At 39.5% G+C, this 27913-nt stretch overlaps 1 protein-coding gene across 25 annotated transcripts in view; it reads left to right on the forward strand.

Moving 5' to 3' along the window:
• rbfox3a (RNA binding fox-1 homolog 3a) overlaps nucleotides 1-27913 on the forward strand; it is a 1559488-nt gene that overhangs the window by 1419443 nt on the left and 112132 nt on the right. For 23 of the 25 annotated variants that reach the window (XR_015761407.1, XR_015761408.1, XM_088000569.1 and 20 more), the window contains one exon: nucleotides 5415-5555. Coding sequence is in view for 23 of the 25 variants with exons in the window: in XM_088000569.1 (XP_087856695.1) it covers nucleotides 5415-5555 (141 nt within the window). In the remaining 2 variants the exon portion in view is untranslated. The remainder of the gene's footprint in view (nucleotides 1-5414; nucleotides 5556-27913) is intronic. The other 2 variants (XM_088000565.1, XM_088000586.1) reach the window with 1 other exon arrangement.

Genomic DNA, 27913 nt, shown 5'->3' on the forward strand with positions numbered 1-27913 from the left:
GCTTCAGTTCTTTAGTAGTTTAGAACTCATTCATGATACTGAACATTGTGCAATCATCAGCAAATATCTCCACTTCTAATGTTATGGCAGAAGGAAGTTCATTAAAGAACCAGCTGAAAATGTTTATGCCGGGAATACCCTCTGACCCCCTTCTGAGCCAGGAGGCCCAGGATCGTCCATCCGCTCCAAAGGGGCTGATAAAATCTCTGAACAGGTTGATTAGAAAATATCTATGATGAAAATCTCCTGCAGCAATGTCCTTGACTGAGGTTATTGATATCAATCCCCTACAACTGTCTTCCTTAATGATAGCTATGATGCCAACCAGTGAAGTTTCCTTCCTGATCCTCACTCATTCCAGGTTCAGCAGTGATTAAGACTAGTTGAGGACCTATACTGTCAAGAATCTGACTCAGAAATGAGTGTTGCCGCTATAAGTATTTGTAATTGTATTTGTGCCGCATCAGTGTCTGCTCTGTGAGCTTTTTAAGCGTAGCTGGTGCCAAATGACCTATCCTTGTCCCTGGTGTATTCACAACACATTATACCTAGTTCCCCAAAGCATTGTAATATCAGGTAAGACAAATTGGGGTACATTCTATCATTGTTTCATCTCATTGTACCCAATAAGCAGTAGTCCCAATAATAGTTTACTCAGAAATCACTATTGACCTCTATAATCTTTCAACCCAATACATTCATTTACATCCTAATAGTTAGACTTTGATTTATATATGACTACTTTGACCCCATCTTTGCTTATTTCCTACTTTCTCTTCTCATTATGTACATTTTCAAGGCAATTTTGGCAATTTATTTTTGACCATGTTGCCCTTGACATGTACCTTTTTTCCTAGTATTTATATTTTCCCGGCTGTTATTTGTACAGCATGTTCTAACAGTATTCTCCTAGCCAGTCTGCTTAGGATAATGATGTAGCTTTTGTTTATTGCAACCTTTTCTCTTTGAAAGAGGTTGAAGTAGTTTCCAATAAAGTGTAAAAAGAGCTAAATAGGCAGAGATTAACGATACTGCCACAATAGTAATTAGGAGTGGTAAAATTAGATCAGTCTGCACTATAGAAGTTTTGTAAGTGGTGAAATGTAGAAACTTGTTCCGCGTTGTGCAATTGCAGCATCTGCTATAGATTTTCCTGCTGTGCCAGGTTAGACGGTTAGTTGATTTTCACTCAGTGTTTGCTGAAATGGTTTTCCAAATCTAGTTACCAATCCTTCCATTTAGCTTGAATCAACTGCAAAATGAAGATACAATTGCCAGAAGATTAAAATGCGGACTATTGAAATATACATTTGCAAATCTAAGTCAGTGCTTCTAGTTAATTGTTTCAAATGCCTTAGATGTTTCTCTTTGAAATTCATGCTTAGAAATGGCATCAGTTGACCATTTGAGATTTCTTGTGTATCCTCAAAATTCCCAAAGAGACCACATTATTTATTCATTGTTTTATGATCTGTGTGAACCAAGATCATTTTCGCTTAAATTTACCTTTGGTCATTCAAATTGAATTGATATAAAACATCTCAGTTTTAAGAGTAATGAGTGCCCATGTTGATTCAAACACCAGTTCCAAATTATTACAAGTTTTAAGGAATAACTGAGTTGTATTTAACCCTTAGACATAAGCTTACACAGAATTCAAGTTTTCCTGGCCAGCCGTTTATTTTCAGTTGTCAGATTATACAATATAATGCTTGGAAGACTGGATTCAATATAAAGCTGCTCAGCTGTTGGATTATTCACATTACTACATTATCAAGCATCTTACACTAAAATAAATGTTTAAAACAATCATCAATATAAGACCCTGTAATACTTTTAGAAAAATCAAGTCTTTAATGCATTTGGTTTGGATTTTTGAGGTCAAAGAAAGCTGAAAGGTACCCACTGTTCAATAACTTTGCAGCTGCCCAGACTTCTACTGAGCTTTAGTGTGACAATGTAAAATAACCAGAGAATTTCATTTACTGGGGTATCCTCTGTAGAAGATCTGGAACTTTATGAATTGAACAAACAGTAGTGTATCTTTTCAATCAATCAGATGCTTCCACTTACTTTTCTGACTTATTTGTTAAAATCCACAGCTCACAGCAACTGAGGGGAAATAAACTGGCTTTCTTCAGGCTTGAGGTGCTTTTTTTAACTCCAGAACTATGGACATATCTTTCTTTTGTGGAAGTCCAATGGATTCTGACTCATACCCATAAGCTGTTCAACTAGTTGGAAGCCAATCACATTGTTGTTGGCAGGAAGACGGCATTTGTCAATGGCACCATTCCACAGGCCATCGAACCTTCTGAAGATAGGTCACTGGACTTAAAGTGTTAACTCTGCTTTCTTTCCACTGATGCTGCCAGACCTGTTGAGTTTCTTCAGCAATGTTTGTTCTTGTTTCCAATCTTGTTGCCTGCCAGGTATCCCACCAGATATACCTCCTGGCTCCAGTTCATCCCCCACTGCTTGAACAAATAGCAGTGTAAACAGCACATACAATGAGTGTCAGATAACTTGCTTTTTTAAGGTGCAGTAATCCTTTCCACATATTCTTGTTTTTTTAAAAGCAGTCCTTTTCCCATTTTAGTCCGTAATCAGGAAAACAGGAAAATAAAGAAGATATTATCTTTACATTGGCAAATTAAGCATCCTATGCAACTCTGCTAGAAGTGATAGTAATAATTCTGCGCATATAGAACTTAAAACAGTATTTAACTTCATATTGATTAATTTCCCTCTCTGACACTTTCTTTGTTGACCAACAGAAGCTGTAGCGCAGCTAAAAAAGTGAGAATCAAAATCTGTGGTGACTGACTGAGAGTTTACTCCTGGTACTGTTTTGCCTTTGTTTTGGTGGATACTAGCTAATGTACAATTTTGTGCAGTTTTGTTTTCTCACAATTGTTATTGCTTACTCAAGTCAAATTCTGAACAGTGTAGTGACAACATGGAAAAATTAAACCACCCAATTCCTTAGACAGTTCATGATGCAAATTCCTAACAGTAGAAAGGGTGGGGTTCTATCATGTCCAAAGATTAGATGTGAAGGTTAAGACTTACATGATAAAGATGCTTTATTTGTGAAGTAGGCCTAAGTCATTGTCTGCAAAATATCAAAATTGATAATATAGAAAATTTAAAAGTAAAGGTAATAAATTAAGCTTAAATTACTCATAAGAGTCTGTATCTGCTGGGAACACTTCCATTGCCAGGCATCTCTACATAGAGTTGTCTGTTGCATATAATTGTTATAAATTTCACAGCTGTCTGACATCACAATGATAGACGAAGAATTGTTTAATGCAAGAAAACCTTTTAAAGAGTACTAGTATTTATTCACAATGGCAATATTGTTAAGTCCCATTAATTTCTTTTTGCCAGGGAATGTAATGTTTTTCCTATTGATTTATCACAATTACTATGATTGTCATGAGCTACTATTGGTATGACAAGGAAAAGCAGATTCTGTTAATATCATACTGGGTTTCTACATATTACAGTAGCACAGCATCCATGGCCTGCCATTCTCTGAATGATGTACATTCCCACACACAAAAGCTAACTGCCCTGGAACAAAATTCATATGAGTTTTTGTTTAAATCTTTGTCAATTAGCAAACGTACAGTTTAACAGAATCTTACAGCAAAATAAGTGCAATATCAATAATTTTATTTTCATTGAAATTGCTGCACAAATCCAGTTCCTGTAAGTCACTCAAACCAACTGCCATGTTGATGATAGAGGACTATTGTGATGATCTGAACCAGCTCCAGTCTTTCATTGACCAGTTTATGTTCAGTGTTCAAACATACAAATTATATTGTTGCAGTCAATCGCAATCTCTTTTCATGTTTGACATATCACCTTGTTTTAAGTTTGCAAAAGATCAGAAGAGCAAACTGTTACAGCTCAGACATAAGCTCTGCATTGTTACTGACACACTGGGGGTTGAGAGTAATTGACATTCCATCAAATGATACAGCTTCATGAGATCATTCTTAATTGAGAAACTATCCAAAATCAGCTTAGTGTTTGTGTTCAGCCTTCTCGAGTAATTGGCAAGAAAAATATGTTCGGGATTTCAGGGCACATGAGTAACTTTTCAGAATCAAAATTACTGTATATGAAATATTTTGAAGACATAATTTACACAGAATCAAAGAAAGTCCTGTAATTAAACATGGTCAGTATATTGTGAGCTATTATTTGATTATTCCTAAGGTGTGGATATTGCTAAGGCTGTGGGGAGCATAAGACCTCAGTCAAGAATCATTTTAGTTTTCCCACTTAATAATTTTTAACTTTTTACACCCCACTGAATAAGTGAATTGACATCAGTTCTACCTTTATATATGAGCTAATGGTGGATTTTTGATGGAGGTTTTTTCACTCACTCAATGTTTCAATGTGCTACTTGAAAGTAGTGTTTTCCTTAGAATGGATTATCTTAAAGATTGTTTTGTATTTCCCCTTTTGATTTATGTGACCTTTCTCCCACAGTATTTTGTTGAAATTTGATTCTGCAAAAGAATGAGAGTTGTGGTATGAATCCTGGTCAGATGGTGCAATTGGCTGTGGCCAAATATGGTCCTTGAATAAAAGTGTAGTCACATTGGCTTTATCATATTGTTCTAGAGGACATAGCTATTGCATAAGTTACAATAATCATGCAAATACCTTTCTCTGCCACTTAATGAAACATACTGCATACTGAAACCTTTTGACATATTGCACAGTGCTAAAATATGGAATTGCATTAAACTTGACAATTAGTTCAAATAGCAGTGCTGGGCCCATGATGCTCTTTTTTGTGCATAAATGTTTTTAATCATGAAGTTGGACTGAGAACTGACTGAAAATATTACTGTATTAGATTTGTAGGTGTGATGATTGTTGTAAAACCATCAGCACTTCTTCAGAATACATTGAGAATTCCTCAGATCCTCTTACTAATTAGTTTGCCATGATCACAAAATAAGTCACATGATTTTTCAACATCTTAGAAATGGAGCAATTAGCTCCATGTAATTATACTGGGTGTAAAAGACAATTTCACATTTTTGCATAGAGGCCAGTTCCTAATGAACACTATTTTCGTTCCGAGATTTGGTCTGCAAGTGATCTATCAATACTCAAATTGTCCTTTGTTGTTGTTCCCTTGGGTTGTTCAGAACAATGCACATTCCAACATTAAATAGATTGTACTTTAAAAGAGAATAGTAAGAAAGGAGGGGACCATGACTAATGGGGAAGGCATGCAAATATGGCTCTTCAATTTGACAGTCAATTTGGATTCAAAATGGCTATTTTGGGAATGAGAATGCCTCACCTTATGTCATGGCTGGCATGCTTTGCGTGTTACTTGCCTGTTGTTTTATCATTGCCTTTTACCGTTCTCCCAGCAGACAGATGAAGCCGCACAGACAGATTCGTCACAGCAGCTACAGTCATCAGAGACCACAGAGAAACAGCAGCCCAAAAGGTTACATGTCTCCAACATTCCCTTCCGATTCAGAGACCCTGACCTGCGACAAATGTTTGGGGTAGGTTCATAGCTTTTAATCGTAGATGTAGCAAACACTTTCCCTGCCTCAGAAATTCTGAGCTCTGACATGTATATTCACACTTGGTCAGCATTCTATCATCAGGTGCAATGGAAGTAGACAGCACAACCTTTATTGATTGAATGGTTTACAGATTGGATGATTGATTGTAATTTTACAGGAGAAAGAGATGGTGGTAATTTATTGTGGCAGTGTCAGCACACTTCAAAGGCCTTTAATTAGGGATTTTGCACTTAATGCCAACATTTCCAATCAAGTGATTTGAAGAAGCTGTATTCTTCATTTTGACAATTTACTACAAATGTGCTGAATTACTAAATGTTTGAAACTGTTATTTTTTAATTTAATGTGGAATAACATCCCTGCTAACTTCCAGAGCTGCCACTTTTTACCACCAAAGGTTAAGACAGGTACAAATCCATGACCCTCTCCCCTTAGGCAATCTTTTGTTACAAGATATTGGTCTCATGATAGTAATAGTTGTTAATTGAAACAGAGAGCAACACATTCTTTCTGGAGGAACTTGATTATATAATCTTTTCCATATAAGTATGAAAGGACATGCTATGTTTAGAACAAAGTCCAATGACAGTACATGCATACCCATTTTTAAAAACAATGAATGGGGAATGCAATTCATTTGCATCAAATGCTCCAAATCTCTAATTAAATGATCCTGCATGAGAATTAAAATTGGGCTATGGAACCGTCCAATCATGCCTTTACATTGTCACTGCATTCAGTGTATATTCTGACTACAGTCTTAAAACATGAAGCCTGCTACAAGTAGACTGAGGGCACACCATTTTTGATCTTTTTGCATTAACTGCTTGTAGTAGTTTACCTCTCCCAGAGGTCAGATGGCTGTCAACTGCAATAAATTATTTATAAACTTAAAACCTGACTTGGTGTGTGTCCTTTCTCAATAGAACCTAATAACAACACATTATATTGAATTTGGAGATTACGAGATATCTTTTCCTCTGGGTATTAATTTAAATTAATACCCAGAGGGTATCTGGGATGATAATAAACAAGTCTGTAGAATATGGTACCACACTTTTTATTTCCATTATGATGGCTCCTTCAAGTCTTGCTCACAGCCTGGAATGAATGTTGGTACATTAATGAAAAGAGGAAACAGAAAATAATGTAACGTGTTTCTTCAGGAGTCTGAAACCTTTTTAAAGACATGTCTGAGAAAATCCTGAAGAATGTGCAGCAGCAGGCTTATTTGGAAACCAAGTCAGACTCAAGGCTGATTAAATCCTCAGGATCTGATGGCCAACATCTTTGGGTTTTAAAGGAGATGACTGTAGAGATTTTGGATGCCTTGGTTGTAGCCTTTCAAAATTTCCTAGATGCTGGAAAGGTCATAGTGGATTGGAAAATTGCAAATGTGACATCCCAATTCAAGAAAGGAGGCAAGCAGGATACAGGAAACTGTAGATCAATTAACCCAACATCTGACAGTGAGAGAATTCTGAAATCTATCGTTAAGGAAGAATGTGCAGGATGGTTATAAGGCAACAGTTTGGAGGTCTTTTATTTGAGGAAAGATATAATGGCAGTCCAGAGAAGGTTCACGAGCTAATGGAGAAGAGGTCAAGTAGGCTGGGCCTATACTTCTTCAAATATAGAAGAATGAGATGTGACCTTATTGAAATATATGAGATTCTTAGGGGATACTTGTTAGGATGGATGTGGAGAGTTGTAGGAGAGTCTAGAACCAAAGGGAATAATTTTAAAGTGTGGGTTCGTATATTTAAGACAGGAATGAGGAGGAATTTCTTCTCTCAGAAGGCAGTGAATCTGCAGAATTCTTTCCTGCAGAAGGCTGTTGAGGCTGGTTCGTGAAGTATGTTCAAGGTTAAAAGACACACATTGCCATCAGGAAGAGTTTATCTTTGCTTGTACATAATATGGTCTTCATCAAGCAGCGTGAAAACATTTTTAACAATTATTTTCAAAATTCTTTGTGGATGCAACAAGCATGGTGGATAGAAGAGCCAGTAAATGTAATGTATTTGGACTTTGGAAAGTCATTCAACAAACTGCTACATTAAAGCTTACTGTACCGCTTAAGAATTCGTGGCATTTGTTACAGATGGAGGATTGCCTAACAACAGGGAAATATATTTGGGATAAATTAATCATTTTTATATTGACAAGTTGTAACTAGATGGGCACCACAGGGATCTGTGCTGGGCTTCAATTATTTGCAGAGCTGAAAAATGTGTTGCTGGAAAAGCACAGCAGGTCTGACAGCATCCAAGGAGCAGGAGAATCGACGTTTCGGGCATGAGCCCTTCTTCAGGAATGAGGAGGGTGTGCCAAGCAGGCTAAGATAAAAGGTAGGGAGGAGGAACTTTGGGGAGGGGCATTGGGAATGCGATAGGTGGAAGAAGGTTAAGGTGAGGGTGATAGGCTGGAGAGGGGATGGGGGTAGAGACGTCGGGAAGAAGATTGCAGGTCAAGAAGGCGGTGCTGAGTCCGAGGGTTGGGACTGAGATAAGGTAGGGGGAGGTGAAATGAGAAAGCTGGAGAAATCTGCATTCATCCCTTGTGGTTGGAGGGTTCCTAGGCAGAAGATGAGGCGCTCTTCCTCCATGCGTCGTGTTGCCATGGTCTGGCGATGGAGGAGGCCGAGGACCTGCATGTCCTTGGCGGAGTGGGAGAGGGAGTTAAAGGGTTCAGCCACGGGGCGGTTGGGTTGGTTGGTGCGGGTGTCCCAGAGGTGTTCTCTGAAATGTTCCGCAAGTAGGTGGCCTGTCTCCCCAATGTATAGGAGGCCACATCGGGTGCAGCGGATGCAGTAAATGATGTGTGTGGAGGTGCAGGTGAATTTGTGATGGATATGGAAGGATCCCTTGGGGCCTTGGAGTGACGTGAGGGGGAAGGTGTGAGCGCAAGTTTTGGATTTCTTGCAGTTGCAGGGGAAGGTGCCGGGAGTGGAAATTGGGTTGGTAGAGGGTGTAGACCTGACGAGGGAGTCGCGGAGGGAGTGGTCTTTTCGGAACGCTGATAGGGGAGGGGAGGAAAATATATCCTTGGTGGTGGGGTCTGTTTGGAGATGGCGGAAATGATGACGGATGATACGATGTATATGGAGGTTGGTGGGGTGGTTGGTGAGGACCAGTGGGGTTCTGCACTGGTGGTGATTGGAGGGGTGGGGTTCAAGGGCGGAGGAGCGGGAAGTGGAGGAGATGCGTTGGAGAGCATCATCAACCACGTCTGAGGGGAAATTGCGGTCTTTGAAGAAGGAGGCCGCCTGGGTTGTTCGGTATTGGAATTGGTCCTCCTGGGAGCAGATGCGGCGGAGGCGAAGGAATTGGGAATATGGGATGGCGTTTTTACAGGGGGCTGGGTGGGAGGAGGTGTAATCTAGGTAGCTGTGGGAGTCGGTCGGTTTATAGTAAATGTCCGTGTTGAGTCGGTCTAGGAAGGGGGTGGGGGGGAGTCTGAGACGGTCCAGGTAAATTTGAGGTTGGGGTGGAAGGTGTTAGTAAAGTGGATGAACTGTTCAACCTCCTCATGGGAGCACGAGATAGCGCCGATACAGTCATCAATGTAGCGGAGGAAAAGGTGGGGGGTGGTGCCCAATTCTTTGCAGTCAATATTAATGACTTGGATGAAAGGACATTGCACTTATATCATGAGGGAAAATGTGAAGTCATCCTCTTTGGTTGGAAGAAGTAAAATATTACTCAAATGGAAGGAGATTACAGAACGCTTCAGTACAAAGGGTGTCCTAGTATGTGGATCACAAAAAGTTAGTATGCAGGAGAGCAAGTAATTCGGATTTCAAATACAATCATAGAATTTTACAGAGGTCATTCAGCCCATCACATCTATACCAGCTCCTATAAGAGATACCCAGTTAGTCCCATTCTCCAGCCCTATCTCTATAAATTCATCACTTTTAAATGTATATCCAGCTCTCTTTTGAAACGTTTGATGGAATCTGCTTTGACTGCTCTCCCAGGCAGCACATTCCAAATCCTAACAACTCTCTGAGCAAAGAAGTTTCTCCTCATCTCGCATCTAGCTCTGTTGCTGACAATTTTGAAATTGTGACCTCTAGTTACTGACAAACAAACTAGTGGAAACAAAATATCCTTCTTTACCCTGAAAAATTGTCCATCAAATTGACCATCTCAATAAGGTCACCTCTTAATTTTCTCTGCAACAAGGAGAATTAGACCAAATTCTCTTATTTTACCTTGTATCTAAAATCCCTCAGTTCTGGTGTCATTCTGATATATTGCCTTTGAACTCTCTCCAGGGCTTTAATATCCTTCCTTTAATAAGGTGGCCAGAACTGAACAGAAATTGACCAATGGTTTGTAGAGGTGAAGTATCACCTTCTTGCTTATATGCTCTATGCCTCTATTTATAAACATAAGGATCCGATAATCCTTCTTAACAACTGTTTCAACTTGATTGGCCAACTTCAGAGAATCATGCAAATGAACCCTGAGGTCCCTCTGCTCTTACACTCCCCACAAATTTATGAAATTAAGTCTGTTTTATCTCTCCATGTTTTTTCTACCAAAGTGCATTACCTCACATTTGTCTACATTGAAATTAATGTGCCAGGTATATGCCCATTCAGTCAATTTGTCAATAACCCTCTGAAGGTGCTCAATATCATCCTCACAATTCACTGTTCTCTCCAGCTTGTTCATTTGCAAATTCAGATATTTTGACCTCAACATCCCTCTCTAAATCATTTATAAATCATAAAAAGCAAGGGTCCCAACACCAATGCCTGGGAAACACCACTTTTAAATCGTCCCCATCTGAGAAGTGCCTACCCTCTGTTTCCCATCTTTTAGCCAACTTTTAACCTATCCTGCCAACGACTCAACAATCCACATATTTCTAATTTGCTAACCAATTTACCATGTGACGCCACATGAAATACTTTCTGAAAGTCCAAATATATAACATTCACAGTATTATCCTCATATATTGCCTGTGGCAGCCTCATCAAAGAACTCAATTAAGAAAAACAGAAATTGCTGGAAAACCCAGCAGGTCTGGCAGTATCTGTGGAGAGAGGGAGATGTAAAGTAGGTATGAAAAGGAGAAAATGGGTCTGTATGCTAAGACCAAAGCCAACAAGACCTGCCAGAAATGGTGAGGTTGTTTTTGAAATGGAAGACAGAGGTCATGCCTTGAAGTTTATGAGCGCAATATTGAGGCTGTAAGACATCTAGGTGGAAAATGAGATGCTCTTTCTCCAGCTTCCTTTAACTTTATCAGAACACTGCAGCAGGCACAAAGTAGAAATGTCAGCATGGAAGCAAGATTTAATGAACTCACAAGCAACAGAAAGGTCAGGGTCATTCTTCCAGATGAAGCAGAGGTGATCCCTTACACTGAGATTATGCCCTTTGGTGCAAAACTCTCCCACAAGGTTAAGCAACCTCTACGCATTTACCCTGTCAAGCCCCTAAAGAATCTTATATATTTGAATAAGATCACCTCTCATCCTTCAAAGGTCCAGTGACTACAGGCCCATATTGGCAGAGAGCAGAAACAGTGAAGTTGAAACAATGAAAGGAAAAGTCAGAAACGGTGAAGGTGAAAGCAGAACGGAAAGTGAAAACTGATTGGTTTTTCTAAATCTGATGTATTAGAGAAAGACTTGTGGGTGAAATACCAAGTACAACATGAGAAAAGATGTGTCACATACCCCGCACAGAGAGACAGGAATAACTGGAACCCATGTGAGTACCCATTGCAACACCATTGACTTGGAGAAAGTGAGACAAGTTAAGGGAGAAGCTGTTGAAAGTGAGAATGAACTCAGCCAGGTAAAAGAGGGTGTGATAAGTATGGATTGTCCAGGCCTCTTTTCAAGGAGGAAGTAGAGAACCTCCAGAGTTTCCTGCTGAGGATGAATGCATAGAGGGTTTGCAAATCCATGGTGAAGAGAAGGCAGTTAGGGTCAGAAAACTAGAAACTGAGCTAAACTGTTAGGAGAATCACGAATGTCAGTGGGAATAGACTGAACAAGGCAGGGGAAACAGAGTCAAGCTTAGAAAAACTAAGTTCAATAGGACAAGAATAGGCTGAAATGATGGTTTTGCCAGGGCAGTCTGTTTCTCTATTTTGGGAAGAGGGTTTCAGTGCACTGTGTGGGGTTAGAGGACCGTAAAGAGAGATGCTGTGGAGGGCAGTTCTCTAGAGGAGGTGAGGTCAGTAACAATCCTAGATACAGCAACTTGATGTTCAATAGTAGGGTCATGGTCCAGAGTAAGATGGGAAGTAGTGTCTGTTAGTTAGCACTCAATCTTTGCAAGATAAAGGTCAGTACATCTGCTGACAACAGCATGACTCTTCTTAGTAGTTGATAACAAAGTCAGGGTTACACTCTGAGAGAATGGAGAGTAGCAAATTCAGAGGGAGGCCGGTTAGAATGAGTGAGTGAGGAGAGCAGAGAAATAAAAGTAGCCAGTATCATGTCACAATTCTCAATGAAGCAATCCAGTGCAGGTAAAAGGCCAGAGGGAGGGGTCCAGAGTCCAAGTGGAGGGCAGTATTGGGGATAGTGGGAGAGAACTTCTGTCCAAAGAGGTGGGCATGAAGGCAAAGGTTATGGAAGAGATGTTCGATATCATTTTCATGCCACAGTTCATTGAGATGGGGGCAGAAAGCGAAATCCTTGACTGAGCACATTTTGCTCAGCATTAGATTAGATTAGATTACTTACAGTGTGGAAATAGGCCCTTCGGCCCAACAAGTCCACGCCGACCCTCCGAAGAGCAACATACCCAAACCCATTCCCCTACATTTACCCCTTCACCTAACACTACGGGCAATTTAGCATGGCCAATTCACCTACCCTGCACATTTTTGGACTGTGGGAGGAAACCGGAGCACCGCCACACAGAGAGAATGTGTAAATTCCATACAGACAGTTGCCCGAGGCAGGAATTGAACCCAGGTTTCTGGCACTGTGAGGTAGCAGTGCTAACCACTGTGCCACCGTGCCGCCCATTAGAGGGAGGAAGATCTGATGGTACAGTGAATTTAATATTGTGTGTTTCTGTTAGGTTACTTTTATTACAAGAATAATTGATTATAAAAATACTAAAGTCTTAATTGCTACATCTATACAGAACTTTGGTGAAATCATACCTGGAGCATTGCAATCAATTTTGGTCTCCTGATTTAAGAAGGCCTATACTTATATTGGAGGCAATTGAAGGAGATTTCTCTAGATTGATTTCTGGGATGAAGGGTTTCCTTCTGAGGGAAGGTTGAGCAGCTATGTACAATATTCATAGGTGTTTAGAAGAAAAGGGGTGATCTTATTGAAACATACTAAATTCTGAGAAACTTGTCAGGGGTGTAACTAGAACTTGGGAACAAAGTTTCAGAAGAAAGGATCTCCATTTAAAATGGAGATGAGGAGGAATTTCTCCTCTGAAAGTCATTAATCTTTTGGAATTCGTCCTCCCAGAGAACAGTGGAGACTGGGTCATTGAGTATGTTCATGGCTGAGCTAGACAACAGAGTTATAGAGTCATAGAGATTTACAGCGCAGAAACAGACTCTTCAGTCCAACCCGTCCATGCCGACCAGATATCCCAATCCAATCTAGTCCCACCTGCCAGCACCCGGCCCATATCCCTCCAAACCCTTCCTATTCATATATCCATCCAAATGCCTTTTAAATGTTGCAATTGTACCAGCCACCACCACTTCCTCTGGAATCTCATTCCACCCTCTACGTTGCCCCTTAGGTCTCTTTTATATCTTTCCCCCCTCACCCTAAATGTATCCCCCACCCCAGGGAAAAGACTTTGTCTATTTATCCTATCCATGCTCCTCATAATTTTGTTAACCTCTATAAGGTCACCCCTCAGCCTCCAACGCTCCAGGGAAAACAGCCCCAGCCTGTTCAGCCTCTCCCTTTAGCTCAAATCCTCCAACGCTGCAAATTTTTAAATCTTTTCTGAACTCTTTCAAGTTTCACAACATCTTTCCAATAGGACGGAGACCAGAATTGCACGCAATATTCCAACAGTGGCCTAACCAATGTCCTGTACAGCCACAAAATGACCTCCCAACACCTGAACTCTGTACTCTGACCGATAAAGGAAAGCATACCAAACGCCTTCTTCACTATCCTATCTACCTGCGACTCCACTTTTAAGGAGCTATGAACCTGCACTCCAAGGTCTCCTTGTTCAGCAACACACCCTAGACCTTACATTTAAGTGTAGGAAAGAAAATAAACATAATTTGAAATCACATTGGGTGGCTTGCCATCTAGCTTCTGCCCAACCTAACTCTTAAGACAAAAATATCACTTTCCAAGACAGTCCTGTGGTTTGTTTTTTACAATCTGTTAAGCCGCTATTTATGTTTCCTTGTCAACTATCTTGCAGAACACTGATAATCATACATGCTCATATGCTTCTTATTTGGACCAATGAAAACAAGACTGGGGTGGTCATTCTCTGTCACCCTCTGGGAAAAAGCTAGATCTTTGAGTGTCAAAAGTTAATAGACGAGTGTCCCTTGCAAACTGAGATTTGAATGATAGAAGCGCAGACCCAATGTAATCCTGCATAACTCTATACCGATGCTCCAGAAAGCCGAACAGGAGGTATTGGTTCCAAGAGGATAAAAAAGAACATAGGAACAGGAGTCAGCCATTCAGCCCCTCGAGCCTATTCTGCCTTTCATTGAAATCAAGGCTGATCTGTGGCCTAACTACATTTAGCTGCCTTTTGGCCAAAATCCCTTAAGAACTTTGTTTAAAAAAAATGTATCAATCTCAGATTTGAAATTCACAACTTGCTTAGCATCTACTGCCATTTGTGGAAGAGAGTTTCAAACCTCTACTACCCTTTGTGTGTAGACATGCTTCCAACCATCCCTCGTGAACCATCTGGCCCTAACTTTCCGTCTATGCTTCCATGTTCTCGGTTCTCCAACTAGGTGGAAATAGGTTATCTTTATCTACCCTGTATTTTCCTGTTAATACCTTGAAAATTTTGATCAGATTACCCCTTAACTTTCTAAATTCTAGATTTTTTTAATAATCTGTCCTCATAACCTAACCTCTAAAATCCCAATGTTGTTCTTGTAAATCTACATTGTACTCCCTCCAAGTCTAATATTTCCTTCTTAAGAAATGGTGCCCAGATCTGCTCACAGTACTCTAAGTGGGATCTCACCAAGGTTTTTTGTAAAACTGCAGCATAGCTTCTGCATACTTACACTCCAGTTCTCTAGATAAGGGCTTTTATTCCATTAGCTTTCTCCATTATTCTCTGCACCTGTTTGTGACATTCTATAGATCTGTGTACCTGAATATTGAAATCTCTTTGGACATGCACTGTATTGAACTTAATATCATAAACTTTTAAAACATTTGTTTGCTAGTAATTGTAACATTTTCAAGGCATTAAGCTAGCATGCACTTGTGGGCAGGAATGCTTCTGTGCCAACATTGAGTCATAGCTCTAATTATCCACTTTTGTTCATGCAAAGTCTTCCTCCCTCAAATCTAACCACTGTCAGGATCTTGGGCTTGTCCACCTTGATCATGGTTGCCCTGGCATTTTCAGCAGTTTCATTAGCATTGGCTCAGTCAGACTTCCCTTCTCATCATCTGAGGAGACAAATGGCTGATCCTTCTCCCCCTGTTTTAGGTTCTCGCTCCCATAGTAGAGTTAGGTTATGGAGAGCACAGCAAACAATCACTATTTTGGTTACCCAATCTGGCGAGTGCTACTTCTCAATGCTCAAATCAACAGAATGATGACTCACTGGACTGAGTCTGTCCTGATGGTGGGATAATTCTTATCCAGGGATGGTATTGAGGAGTCTGGGATGTTGGCTGTAAGGTATGAATTAGCAAAAATGACTGTGCCAAACTGTTATTGACTCCTCTGTGGGTCAACTCTCCCAATTTGGCCAGAAGGCCAAAGTAAATTGAGGAAGACTTTTCAGGTTGGTTGGGCTGGGAGATGTCTTTGTAGTGTCTAATGCCCAGATGAAACTTGGCTGGTGCAACCATTTTTGCTGTACTGTTTATGGTGGCTTGATACAACTGAATGGCTTGCTTCACCACTTCAGAGGTCAATTAGCAGTAAAAAATTGCAGTTAGTTTGGAATGACATAGAAGCCAGAGTGGATAAGGATGTCCTTCCCTAAAGGATAATAGCAGGCCAGAAGGGTTTTTATGACAATCCAGTAGTTTCATGGTCACCATTACTGAAACTGGCTTTTTATTTTAGATTTTATTCAATTAACTGAAGTTACCTGTGTTGGATTTTAACTCCATTTCAACTGGACAATAGGTAACACAACCACTATGTTACCACGCTATACATTACCTTGTAATTCAATTGTCTTGTATTAAATTCTACCTTTTTGCAATATTTAATTCAAATTCCCTTCTGGTGGTTTGGAATTAACAGATTTGAATATACTAAATTCTGTCATAAAACAACCATGATAAACTTCCCCATAATAACTATGTATTACTAAAATCTTTGTTGAAAGTGAGAAATGTCTGAATTTTAAAACTGTCCATTTGCCGTATGTTAATTCCCTATTGTTCTCATTGTTGTAGGGAAAATTGGTTTACAATTGGAGGACAAGAAATAGTACTTGCCCAGGAGATAGCAGCAACAATACGCAAGAACAGACTTGTTCAATGAATTTGAGAAACTGATTTAAAAGCTGTAGAATGAGGAAATTAAAGAGGTCTGCAGATGACTATGCAATCCAAATGTTCTGCAGCCAGTTAATCATGCATTAATATGTCCGTGCACACTAGTTGTGCACAATTGCTGAATAATTCATGTCTTAACTATACAATGCCCAAAGGGCATATCACAAGGTAATTAAGGAATGAGGAAGATTATTTGTTCTTGCGCCCAGATGCACCATAAAGTTTCTCCAGCCCTTTCCCTATTGCAAACTCCGATTGTTTCTTAAATGCATCTAGAATTTTTGAGTTCCTCGCTTTAGAGATAAACCTGTTCCAAATGCCAATCATTCACTGTGTGAGAAAGAAGTTCCTGATATGTTAAAATTAAAATTAGAAGTGACTAGTTTGAACCAATGGCCCCTGTCCTAATCTCACTAATAAACATAGCATTCAAATTCAGATTTTCTATTCTGCCTTCTAATAAGATGACCCCTCAAGTTTAAAACAAAATTCATTCTTGGGATGCAGGCATCCCAGTCTTAGAAAAATTGGGAGCCTCCCCAAGGACATAACTTGAAGCATGGAGAGAATTGTTAACAGCTAGTTGTCTCTCTTGTCAGTAGCAGTTCTGATGTACCAAGGGCTGCATCTCAAAATACTGAATCGTGTACATCAGTGTCTGTCACCTGTGCAGTTAAAGGATCTTGCAGTAAAGATATATAGTTTTATTAATTCCATGCTGCAAGGTTTTTTTTAAGCAGAGTGAGCCCCCCAGTTAATAAGCACCTGGAAGTGGGACCCACAGGGAAGGGATGTGTGGAGGTTCATAAAAGAAAGCAGTGAAAATATGAGAAAAGTAAGTTGACTGTGATGAGCTTGAGTATGCAAACATTATATTATTATAGTGACAGTAAAACAGACAAATCCTTGACTGGTTTGTATGACATTCCTCCCTATACCATTGTATATTGTTATTGTTTTGTCATTATTTTATTGGAAAGAATATGAAACACATTTAAAAAGAAAACCAGAAAATAGCAACTACCAGTTCAGTTCTTGAAAATCTGTCTGTGAAATAATAATGGCAAATTGTGAAGATCAATGAGACTAGAAGATTGGATAATAAAGCCTTTCACATGTAGTTCTCCCCGGCTGCATTTTCTGGATACAACTACCATCTACTGTGTGCATTGACCTTATTGTTTTCCTCTGTTTACACCTGCTGGTCATTGAAGTACACATTTAAATATTGGCTGACTTGGGAGCACTGTGATCATACATTGCACCATTATCATTTCTCTGACCTTTTATGAGGCATGTGGCAAGACCGACTTCCAGAGTGGACTGCATGCTTTCTTGAGGAAGATTCTGTTTAACCTTGCATGCCTCTGCGTTATTGCTGTAGTAGGAAGACTCTGTCACCAGACATGGTAACATAATGTCGCACATTTTCCCAAGCGGCCAGCCATTTTTCCTGCCTTTGCCTTCAAAGAGCTAAGTTACAATTTCCTCAGAATGAACAAGCCATCCATGATATACATTATTTTGTGGCTTTGCCTGCTGAGGATGTTTTATATTGAAATGGAATTGACTACATACTGAGAGCAAATAATATCCTGTACCTTGGGAATTGCTATCAGATGGAGTTTTGTTTTATTCTTTCATAGGACATGGGCTTTGCTGGCTCAGCTCTCATTTATTGCCACCTTCAAATTCCCTTTTTGAATTGCTGTAGTCCATTTGGTGTAGGCAATTTGGGAGGGAGCTCCAGGTGTTTGACCCAGTGATACTAAAGACATTGTGATATATTTCCAAGTCAGGATGGTGAGTGGCTTGGAGGTGATCTTGCAGGTGGCGATGTTCCCATGTAACTGCTACATTTGTCCTTCTAGATGGATGAGCTCCTGGGATTGGAAGGAGCTGTCTATGGATCTTTGATGAATTTCTGCAATGCATCTTGTAGATAGTATATGCTGCTGCTACTGAGCATCCATGGTGTAGGGAGTGGATGTGATACTAATCCCTTTTATCTCTCTCCTTGGGCTCCTCACCGATCCTCTCACTCCTTCCTACCAATCCCCCCTCCTTCCCTCTGCCGACCATCATCACCACCTTTTTCTAGCTACTGTCAGTTTGGAAGAATGGTCACAGGACTTGAAATATTAACCCTGTTTTCTCTCCACATGTGCTACCAGACCTGTCAAATTTCACCAGCACTTTTATTTTGGTTGTTTCACTTTCATCACAGCTTATTTAAAATTATAATATACAAAACTATCATTTCCAGATTTGTCCTTAGTTAATACTTCCTAGTAATATTGGTAGATTCACCAAGTTTTTTTTAACACTTTATAAAAGTTCTCGCTGTTAAATATATTTTCAAAAGTGTACTATTGAATATCAGCTGCATATCATCATTAAATCTGATTTTATGACGTGAATGCAGAGCCATAACTACAAAATTAAACTTACTTACACATTCTACAGTTAAGTGGTAATTTAGATTCTTAAGGTGCAGTAAAGCAGCTTTATCATGCATCATGATTGGCTGCTTTTCTGTCCACTTGTTAATTTCCAGTTTTTATTAAAGGAATCACAAAAAAAAAACATGGCCAACTACATTTTGATTGGATGTTTAAAATTGTTCAGCAGTCACATTATAGTTATTACTTATCAAAGTAAAAATGATCTTTCATGGATTTTCAGTTTTTGTCGATTGTTGAAGAACTTTTTGGCAGACAGAATCCAATAGAAAGAGAAAGCATCTATCTTGTCCATCATTGAAAGTTTTGGTCTGGATTTTACTTTCTGTGTGGTTACTGTTGGAATTGTGACCTATTCTCTCACATTATCTGGCACTGATCCTTAAAGCATTTCTAGTGTTTGCTTTATGTGGCAAAGTAGGATTTGAGTGCAGTTAACACCTCTGTTTTGGGAAACTTCTGTTAGCAAGTATGCTTGTTTGTTTCTTAAACCTAAAGCAGCTTAAATTGCAAAGTGACATCCCAAAATGTGATCATAGATTTGTTTCAGTTTATAAACTGAAACTCCAATAATGATGGAAATCACGTTACATGACTCTTTCTGCCTTAAGGTTGTCAAGTAAAGTGACTTCAACATTTCCACCACCCGACAATGCAGGTCACCTGGTATGTATGGACAATCATGAAAACCAGCATTTCTGATGTGGCGTTGATGGGAAATGGTATCATATCATTATTCCACTCAATTCCAAATTACCACCGATGCTTGAGCAAGTGATCTTCTGTTCATCAGAAGAGACACCAGAAAATTCAATGGCCATGATATGGTGCAAGAAACAGGAAATCTTGTTAGGAAAATCCTTCCCCTGGACTCTGAATTGTTAGAATCATAGAACCATAGAATCCCTACAGTGTGGAAACAGTCCATTTGGCCCAATAAGTCCACCCAGACACTATTACTCTACATTTCCCCTGACTAATGCACCTACACATCCCTGAACACTATGGGAAATTTAGCTTGGCCAATTCACCTAACCTGCACACCTTTGAACTGTGGGAGGAAACCGGAGCACCTGGAGGAAATCCAGGAAAACAAGGGGAGGATGTGGAAGCTTCACATGGACAGTTGTCCGAGGCTGAAATTGAATCCGGGTCCCTAGCACTGTGAGGCAGCAATGCTAACCACTGAGCTTACATGGCAGAGTCCTGTAAGAATGTCAAGTACATAAAGGTAAAGCCACCATGGTCTTACCAGACCATATGGCTACTCTCTGTCATCACAGAGAAATGACTGGTGGGTGGTTTAACCTGAAAGTCAGGTCAGGGTAAGGTTAAGAAGGGAAGTCCTTGATGAAAATCTCATGCAGCATGGGAATTGAACCTTAGCTGTTGGTGTCACTCTGCATCACAAACCAGCTGTTCAGCCAACCGAGCTGAACTGATTCCCACCCTCAACTCCCAAATCATTTGTACATTCTCATGTGGAGAACTTCGTTTGAAAAGTATAAATGTCCACACTTGCCCATAATTAATCTGTACATTTGCATAGATAACTCAAATAAATAGAAATAAGCATCACTTTTCAGGTTAATGAATTTTCATTACCTTGGTAAATGAAAAGATAAAATTCAATTATGTCCAATGTTTCATACTTCCCATTACAAAGTGTATGTACTTCACTGGGGGGCTATCATTGGTCTTTTTCTGCATCCGGTAACTGGGTAGGAAAAACTTATCCTCATAACAGTTGTAAGTATCCAAGTCCTATCTTAAAAAAACAAAAACATTTGTACTATTTTTCCAAACTTTCTTCCCACAATCTGAATAAGAAAGCAAGTATGCAGAATTATAATGGTTCAATTACAAAAGCAAAGAACGTCCTGTTATGTTTATAGCCTGCGTAGATATGGCTTTAAATGACAAAGTTGATGCCGAGAGGGATGCACTTTATTATTTAATGGGAAAGTATATTCATAAAACAGTATTTGGTAAACCTTTTTTTAACCTATTTACAAGTAAGATGATGATGGAACAAATCATATCAAAGTATGTCCTGCTGGTGCTAATATACCTGATTCAATTTTAATATTAATGTGTCCTGTACTTTCTAACAGCAGTCAGTGCACTTCCAAGTATTGTATTGGAAGAATGTTGAGATGTTTGTGAGAGAGATGAAAATGAAATCTGTAAATGCAGGGTATATTTCTTAAAAATCATATTTCAACCAAAGAGAAATAGTCTTTCAAATATTTTTATATAGACAATAATAGAAGCAACAGCTGCCATTGCATTTGCTGCTGACTTTACTCTTTTTAAAAAAATAACTTGCAGCCCATAAAAGTCTATTCCTTCTATCAGCCATGCCAGTGTTGGTAGCCATTGAACATGCCTAAGCTAACAAATCCATAGTGCATCACATTGCGCAGAACTGATTAGGCAACATAACTGAATAAATTTGGGGGCAATTTTAACCTAATCTGCCAGGATCCCGGTGGGATTGAGTGAAACACTGGATTTATATCCCATCCAATATCACGATCCTCTGACTTCAAACGAAGTAAAATTGAGCAGAATATGAAATAAGCATTCTGCCTATCAGATTTCGAGTGAGTTGTTCAGATAGAATTGCCCTTTATATGTCTGTGCATACTTGATGTTTTTAGGAGCTGACTGTGTTCATTGAATAAATTAATCTGCAGAATTTGAGCCTGAAAGACTTTATGTCCTGGCTAGATCAATATTCTTGTAACACATTTCTAACTTCCAGAAACACTTGCTCCAGCGTGATTTCAAATTGACTTATTTCTACAGTTGGAGAAAGTGAGGACTGCAGATCTGGAGATCAGAGTCGAGAGTGTGTTGCTGGGAAAGCACTCCAGTTCAGGCAGCATCCAAGGAGCAGGAGAATCGATGTTTCAGGCATAAGCCCTTCTTATGGGCTGATGCCTGAAACGTCGATTCTCCTGCTCCTCGGTTGCTGCCTGACCTCCTGTGCTTTCCCAGCAACACACTTATTTTGACAGTAGTATAATTATTGTTGTAAAATAAATATTTTACTAGCCTGTATGAAAATGCTATTAAGTGAAAATACTACATAGGATTAAATATATGGAATACGATAAATCATATTCATTGTTGTAGTAACCTGCAAGAGGAAGCTGTCAGTTAGTGGTACAATTATATCAGAGAAATATAAACAGTGCCTTAGATTTCAGTAACAACTGCTACATATTTCCAGCTTTGATATGATTTGTCATAAAATAATCAATTGCTTTGTTAAGTAGCAGCCAATGTGATCCAGCAGCTTAGCAAGATCTGAATAAATTAATCCAGAAACATTCATGCCTTAAACCAAATATCATTAAACTCACTATCATTTTCAGACTCTTCAGCACTTGAATAAGATGCCTTAAATATAAGAAAATAAAACTTGTATTTGAAATGTGATCTACCCCTGCAGCACAAAGTTTTTTTTAAAAAAAGAGCAATCCAGCTCACTGTTAACACAATCCCTTCTAATGACATAATGAGGAACAAGTAAACATGGATCTGCACCTGTACCCTTCTAGCAATAATTGTTTCAGATCCTACTAGCTGTTCTTCAACAAGCATTCAAAGTCTTTGAAAGTAAAAACAGAGGAAGGATTGTGACAGACTTTGTTTATTATCACTAGTTTGCATCATGATATAAAGACAAAATGAACTCTTAGTCTTTCCAGTCCAGCAGTCATTAACTAGCTGGTTAAGGATTCTGTGCTCTCTTCCAGAACATTCATGAGAGAACATGTTCTGCAACTGAGTTTCCTTGAATTTGCCACATGATATGCATTTTCAAAAAAGGTCTTCCTGTAGCACTGTAGTGGCATTAATCCTCATTTTCAGAAGTGTCAGTGAAGACATCACGATGTCCCACTGAAATGGAACTGGACGCCCCCAGGATCAACAACCTTGCATAGACAAAGAATGTGCATGAATACAGTAGAGACCACTTTTATTGACTGTTTACATGGCCCAAAAGCTTTGCAACATTCAAAGACAACATTAATCTGCTCCATCTATCATGCACACAGTTTGCCCCAGAACCTGTGGGAAAGTAGTATTTGCATGTGTCTATGCTGAATTTTCTTGGCTTTTTAATTTATGTGCAGAGGGAAAACTAAACTTTCCCCCTCCCATGACTGACCCTGCCTTCGCTGAAGTATCTGAAGGTTTATGTATGATGGCTATTTAGGTTTGAACCTTATTCATAAAAATGGTGTTGTACAGTTTAAGCACAGGCAATATTAGTTCAAATCAGTTCTGACAGAGGGGGTTTTGTGATTGGCAGTCACTTGACTTTCATCTTGACACACACACAGTCATCAATGAATTGTCCAGAGATTGCTAAATGGGGTGTGGTCCAGCCTCCCTGCAGCAATCACAATTGTAGTTATATCATCACAAGGTCGAGGGGGCACATATTTAAGATTTTGGACGAGAGTTGAAGGGCAAAAGTGAGGAAAAATATTTTTGCATAGCAAGTGCTAGTGACCTGGAATTTATTGCCTGTGAGGTTGGTGAATGCAGAAACAATCAATGAGTTAAAAAGGAAATTGGATGGGTGCGTGAAGAAACAAACTTGCAGGGCTACAGGGGCCAACCGGGGAGTGGGATTGACTGGATTGATTTGGGGAGCCTGCATGAACCTGATGAGCTGAATGGCCTCTTTCTATGCTGTAAATTATTTCAGATTCTTTGGCAGTAACCAGTGCATCCATGATTGCAAAATCAAACCTTATACCTTCATTTCACGGAATCCTTGTTAATCCTTTTCTTTCTTATGGTCTGTTCCATGGACTATGGAAGCAGTGTCATAGTTTGATGCATCAGTTTAATATGTCGTTGTAATATAATTGAACATTACAGTCATGTAAAATGCATAGGGTTATTGATTTAAAATTTCTATATATGGTATTGCTTTATTTATTGGAAAGTGCTTATCAGGAAATGAATGCACACTTCAGTTTCAGTTAAATAATAGTATATTAAACATATTCATTTAAGTTAACTGGTAACTGAGTAACTCCATGACACACAGTGCTGCAGATAATGAATGTAAACTGTGCCATCATGTGATGGCACACTGGTTCATGTTATTGATTCTGCAGGTAATCCATTTCTAACCCACACCATGCCATTGTGGCTAAGTGCAGAGTGCAACCATTACATTTCCTCACAGATAGTAAGGAAATGTTGAACAACGAGTCAATGGGGCTGCTGTTAGCTTTTGTTCAGTGATCCATTAAAAAGTGATCTCACCAATGGATTAGGACCAGATTGTTCTGTTAGCTTAGAATGATGCCTGATGCAGAAAAACTCTGGAAGAAACATGGATAAACATTCCTAGGAACTTTCAGAGGGACATACAGGAAAAACAAAATAGGTGGTTCAATGTCACTGCAACCCTTCGACCAAGCAAAAGGACTGCCTTTGATTTCATATTTCCAAATGCTTCCCTGTGAAATGTTCTCTGGAGATGTTATCACTTTTCAGAGACCCTTGCTCTTATAGCGTGTCAGCTACCCCAAAGCAGCATTCACTGCAAAATCTGAGGGACAATTTTCATGAATTTCTCAGCGTTATTTTAATGCATAATCAAGAAAAGTAAATTTGTGTGCCAGGAAAGTGGGGCATGAATGATGCAAACCTGAACTCTGGCTCCCTAGGATCTGCCTCACCATATTTCCTTGTGCATTTTGCTCCATCCCACTACCTTCCTACGGGGTCCAAAGTGATTCAAATGAGCAGCTCTGAGTGTCTCTTATTTTTCCAACAAAGCAGTCAGGGTAGCCCAAGCCAAGAACAGTGCAGCAGCTTCAAACATCAGCTGAAGCTGGCGGAAGTGAGAACCTTCTGAAGCTAAAACACACAGAACATTTCATACAGGATTTCTATAGCTGGAAATAATTTTTACAGCATTGTTTCTTTTTCCTCCCAATCCTTCCTGCGCACTGCTTCTTGCCAGCTCTGATGGGGTCAAACCCTTTACATTCCACAGAAGATGCAACACGCTCTATTGGTGCTTGCAACAAAGACAAATCATTCCTCATGTTGACACAAGTGAGAGCCTTAAACACGAGAATCTTATTTGTCACTTCTTGCGCAGCCTCAGTGACTGAGCTCAGAGCCCACGCAGAGATTTTATGTTATTAAAGTATCTTTCTTTTCAGGCAAGTATAAGAATTCTAAATCCTTATGCCTCAAAACATATAGACAAGCTGTCCTTTATTGAGAAGGTGGCACATTGTCAGTACTTCCAACTCCTCGTGCTCTATGAATCAAGTCCTACCTAATTATCTTGGGTGAAAGTAACTGACTTGAGTGCATAGCCATGAAGTAAATCAGGCAAGAAGGTGAGTTGGAGCTGAGGTTAAGGTGGAGAAGCACAGTGCAGGACTTGAGAGCTAATTCATCATTTTTCAGCTCCTTTGTTATCGTTGCCTTTGCTCTCATTAGCATAAAGTCCGCAGAAGGTGGCCATTTCTCTGTTCTTTGTCTTCCCACCTCTGATACCATTTGCTTTCTTAGTGGAGCTGCAGGAATAAAGGGAGGAATGTGAGAATGGGTGACTTGTACAGACCGATCCTGGTGCCCCCTGTTTATTGGCACCACTGAGCATCCTGGAGAAATAAAAGAAGGTGCCGAGTTTACTCAGAACAGCAGATGTAATATGGAGTATAGCCAGGACCACTGAAGGTGTGAGATCAGGGTATAGTGATTAATTAGCATAAAATTAAAATGAAACTGCAGCACAACTGGATGCATTAATGCTCCATACACATTTCCTCTTAATCTTCCCACCTTATCTCTATATTCCTCTTATCCATTCTCTTTCATTTATGCATTGTCTTCCCTTAAATGCATTAGTGCTACCAGTTTCAAACAACTCCATATCCAAGCAGTTTCCACATTCTCACCAGTCTAAATACATCATTTGATCTGAAAGTAGCTATCTTGTTCTGGACTGACCAGTGATAAAGATAACATCTCCCCATCCATTTTTTATCCACAGCCACCTTCAGAATTTAAAAAACCTCCATCAGTACTTTAGTGTGAATCTTTTTTGGAGTCTTCCCAACTTCCCAGTCCTATAAAAACAGCAGCAGGATGCAGATTTGAAAATCACAACCCACTCTCAAATGAAACTTTTTTGCCAATAGGGAATGGGAAAAAGGCATAACCTGTGCAAAATAAATTAAGAGTGGAAACAGACACCATATTGGCTGTTGAAAGGACCTTAACACAGAGAATGGACATGAGGAATTGACAGAGGAGATGTAAACCCTCAAGAATAGGTGCGTCGTGATCTGAAGTTTGTAAATTGCTGTCGATGTCAAATAAAACAAGCTGTAGGTGTCAGTAAGAGTTTGAACTCTCTGATGGATTGCTTTGACTGTAGGCTCAGTTGAAAAATGGTCGCATAATTTGGTGCAAGTAGAACTCATTGCCAGTCTTGACAAAACTCAGCAGATCTGGCAGCATCTAACAAGAGAGAAACAATTTGAGATCAATATGATTCTTCTTCAGAATTGAGAAGGAGTTGAAAATGGTGGCTTTTACACCTTTGAGATAGACAGAGGAGGAGTTAGATGAATAGATGATGTGGACGCCCAGTGGAGAAGACAAAGAGTTGCTAATTGATGTGAAAGAGAAATAGAGATGTAAAATGTTATAAATGATGTTATGGAAGAGTGAATTCCATGGGCCTGCTGTAATGTTCCATGGTGCAAACTTGAGGAACAACACCTCATTTCCAGTTAGGCATTTTACACAGCCTCGCTGATTTAGTATTGAATTCCACAACTTCAGACACTAATCCCATGATGTCTGTCCTCAATTTTCCTAACATACTTCTCCCTCTCCCACCAACCCCCACTCCATAGGTTTCTCTTGTTTATGTCTTGTTTTCTGTGCTGTCAGCCGAGAGGGCCCATTTTCACCCAATGTTAACTGTTTCTCTCTCCATAAAAGAAAATGTATTTTGCTACAATTGTGTAGAAGCAACATCTGGCATACTGTCTAGAGTTTTGGTCTCCTTTTTTAAGAAAGTAAATGCAACCCAGAGAAGTTCACTCATCTGATACCTGAGAAGAATCAGTTACCTTGTGAGGAAAGGTTGGATCTGTATCCATTGGAATTTAGAAGGATGAGAAGTGATCTTATTGAAACACATAGAATCCTGAAGGGATGCAATAACATGGATGCTGAAGGGATGTTTTCCCTTCTGGGATATGCTCTAACTAGCAAATGCAGTTTACTCCTCTTCAATAGTGCTGTCAGGTATTTTACCTCCACTCAAAAGGGCAGTTTAGTTTTTCATTTGAAAGGCAGATAATACCAGGAATGAAAGGATAGAATTATGAGTAACTTGAAGAATACAACTATGTCGACTACAGTAGTAATGATTGAGAGAAAGCTAATAAAATTATTCAAAAAGGTTTAAAGTGTAAAGAGTGAACTATTATTTATATGGATAAATGATTTGGTAACAAGAGGCACAACCTAAAACCAAAAAGGATAGTGTAGAAGGAGGTGCTAAGATCCTATAAGAAATGTAGAGTACATAAAATAAGCCCTTTTTTCCCCTATATTCTCTACTTGTCAACTCATAGTAGTGCGGAGGATTTCCTGTCTCCCTTTTGGATCAGAAATTGTGAGAGCCCAAGAAGACAGTCTTTGTTTCAAATAAAACTCCTTTTTAACTTCTTTCTCAGCAAGCCCATTTCTCCCCAGTTCATATTGAATAAGGAATCTTTTGCAAGTGTCAACAAAATCTAGTTTCATTGCACAAGACTGCAGTCTATTCCATAATTCAACAACTCTTACTATGAAACAAGACAGTGGAGGAACACATGTGGTGCCATGAAGTAACAAGGCATGAATTTTACACCAGCGATCTCCTCGACAGATGAATATTAGATATTAGCCAGATAGTCCGAGTGAAATATCGAGTGGAGATAATAGACTTCCACAAAAGTGAAATGGAAAACTCATCCCACCCTTTCACACCTCCTAATAACTGATTCACAGCAAAACTGACAAAGGCCAGAGAGCAAGTCATCTGGTCTTGCACACAACCAGATTTGGTGTTTAGCTAGTGAGGTTAGAGAATAGGGAGAAAGCAGATAAAA

Source organism: Chiloscyllium plagiosum, unplaced genomic scaffold (genome assembly GCF_037043375.1).
Source record: "Chiloscyllium plagiosum isolate Xiang-an unplaced genomic scaffold, Cpla_swu_hap1 HiC_scaffold_25, whole genome shotgun sequence".
NCBI classification, from domain to species: Eukaryota; Metazoa; Chordata; class Chondrichthyes; order Orectolobiformes; family Hemiscylliidae; genus Chiloscyllium; species Chiloscyllium plagiosum.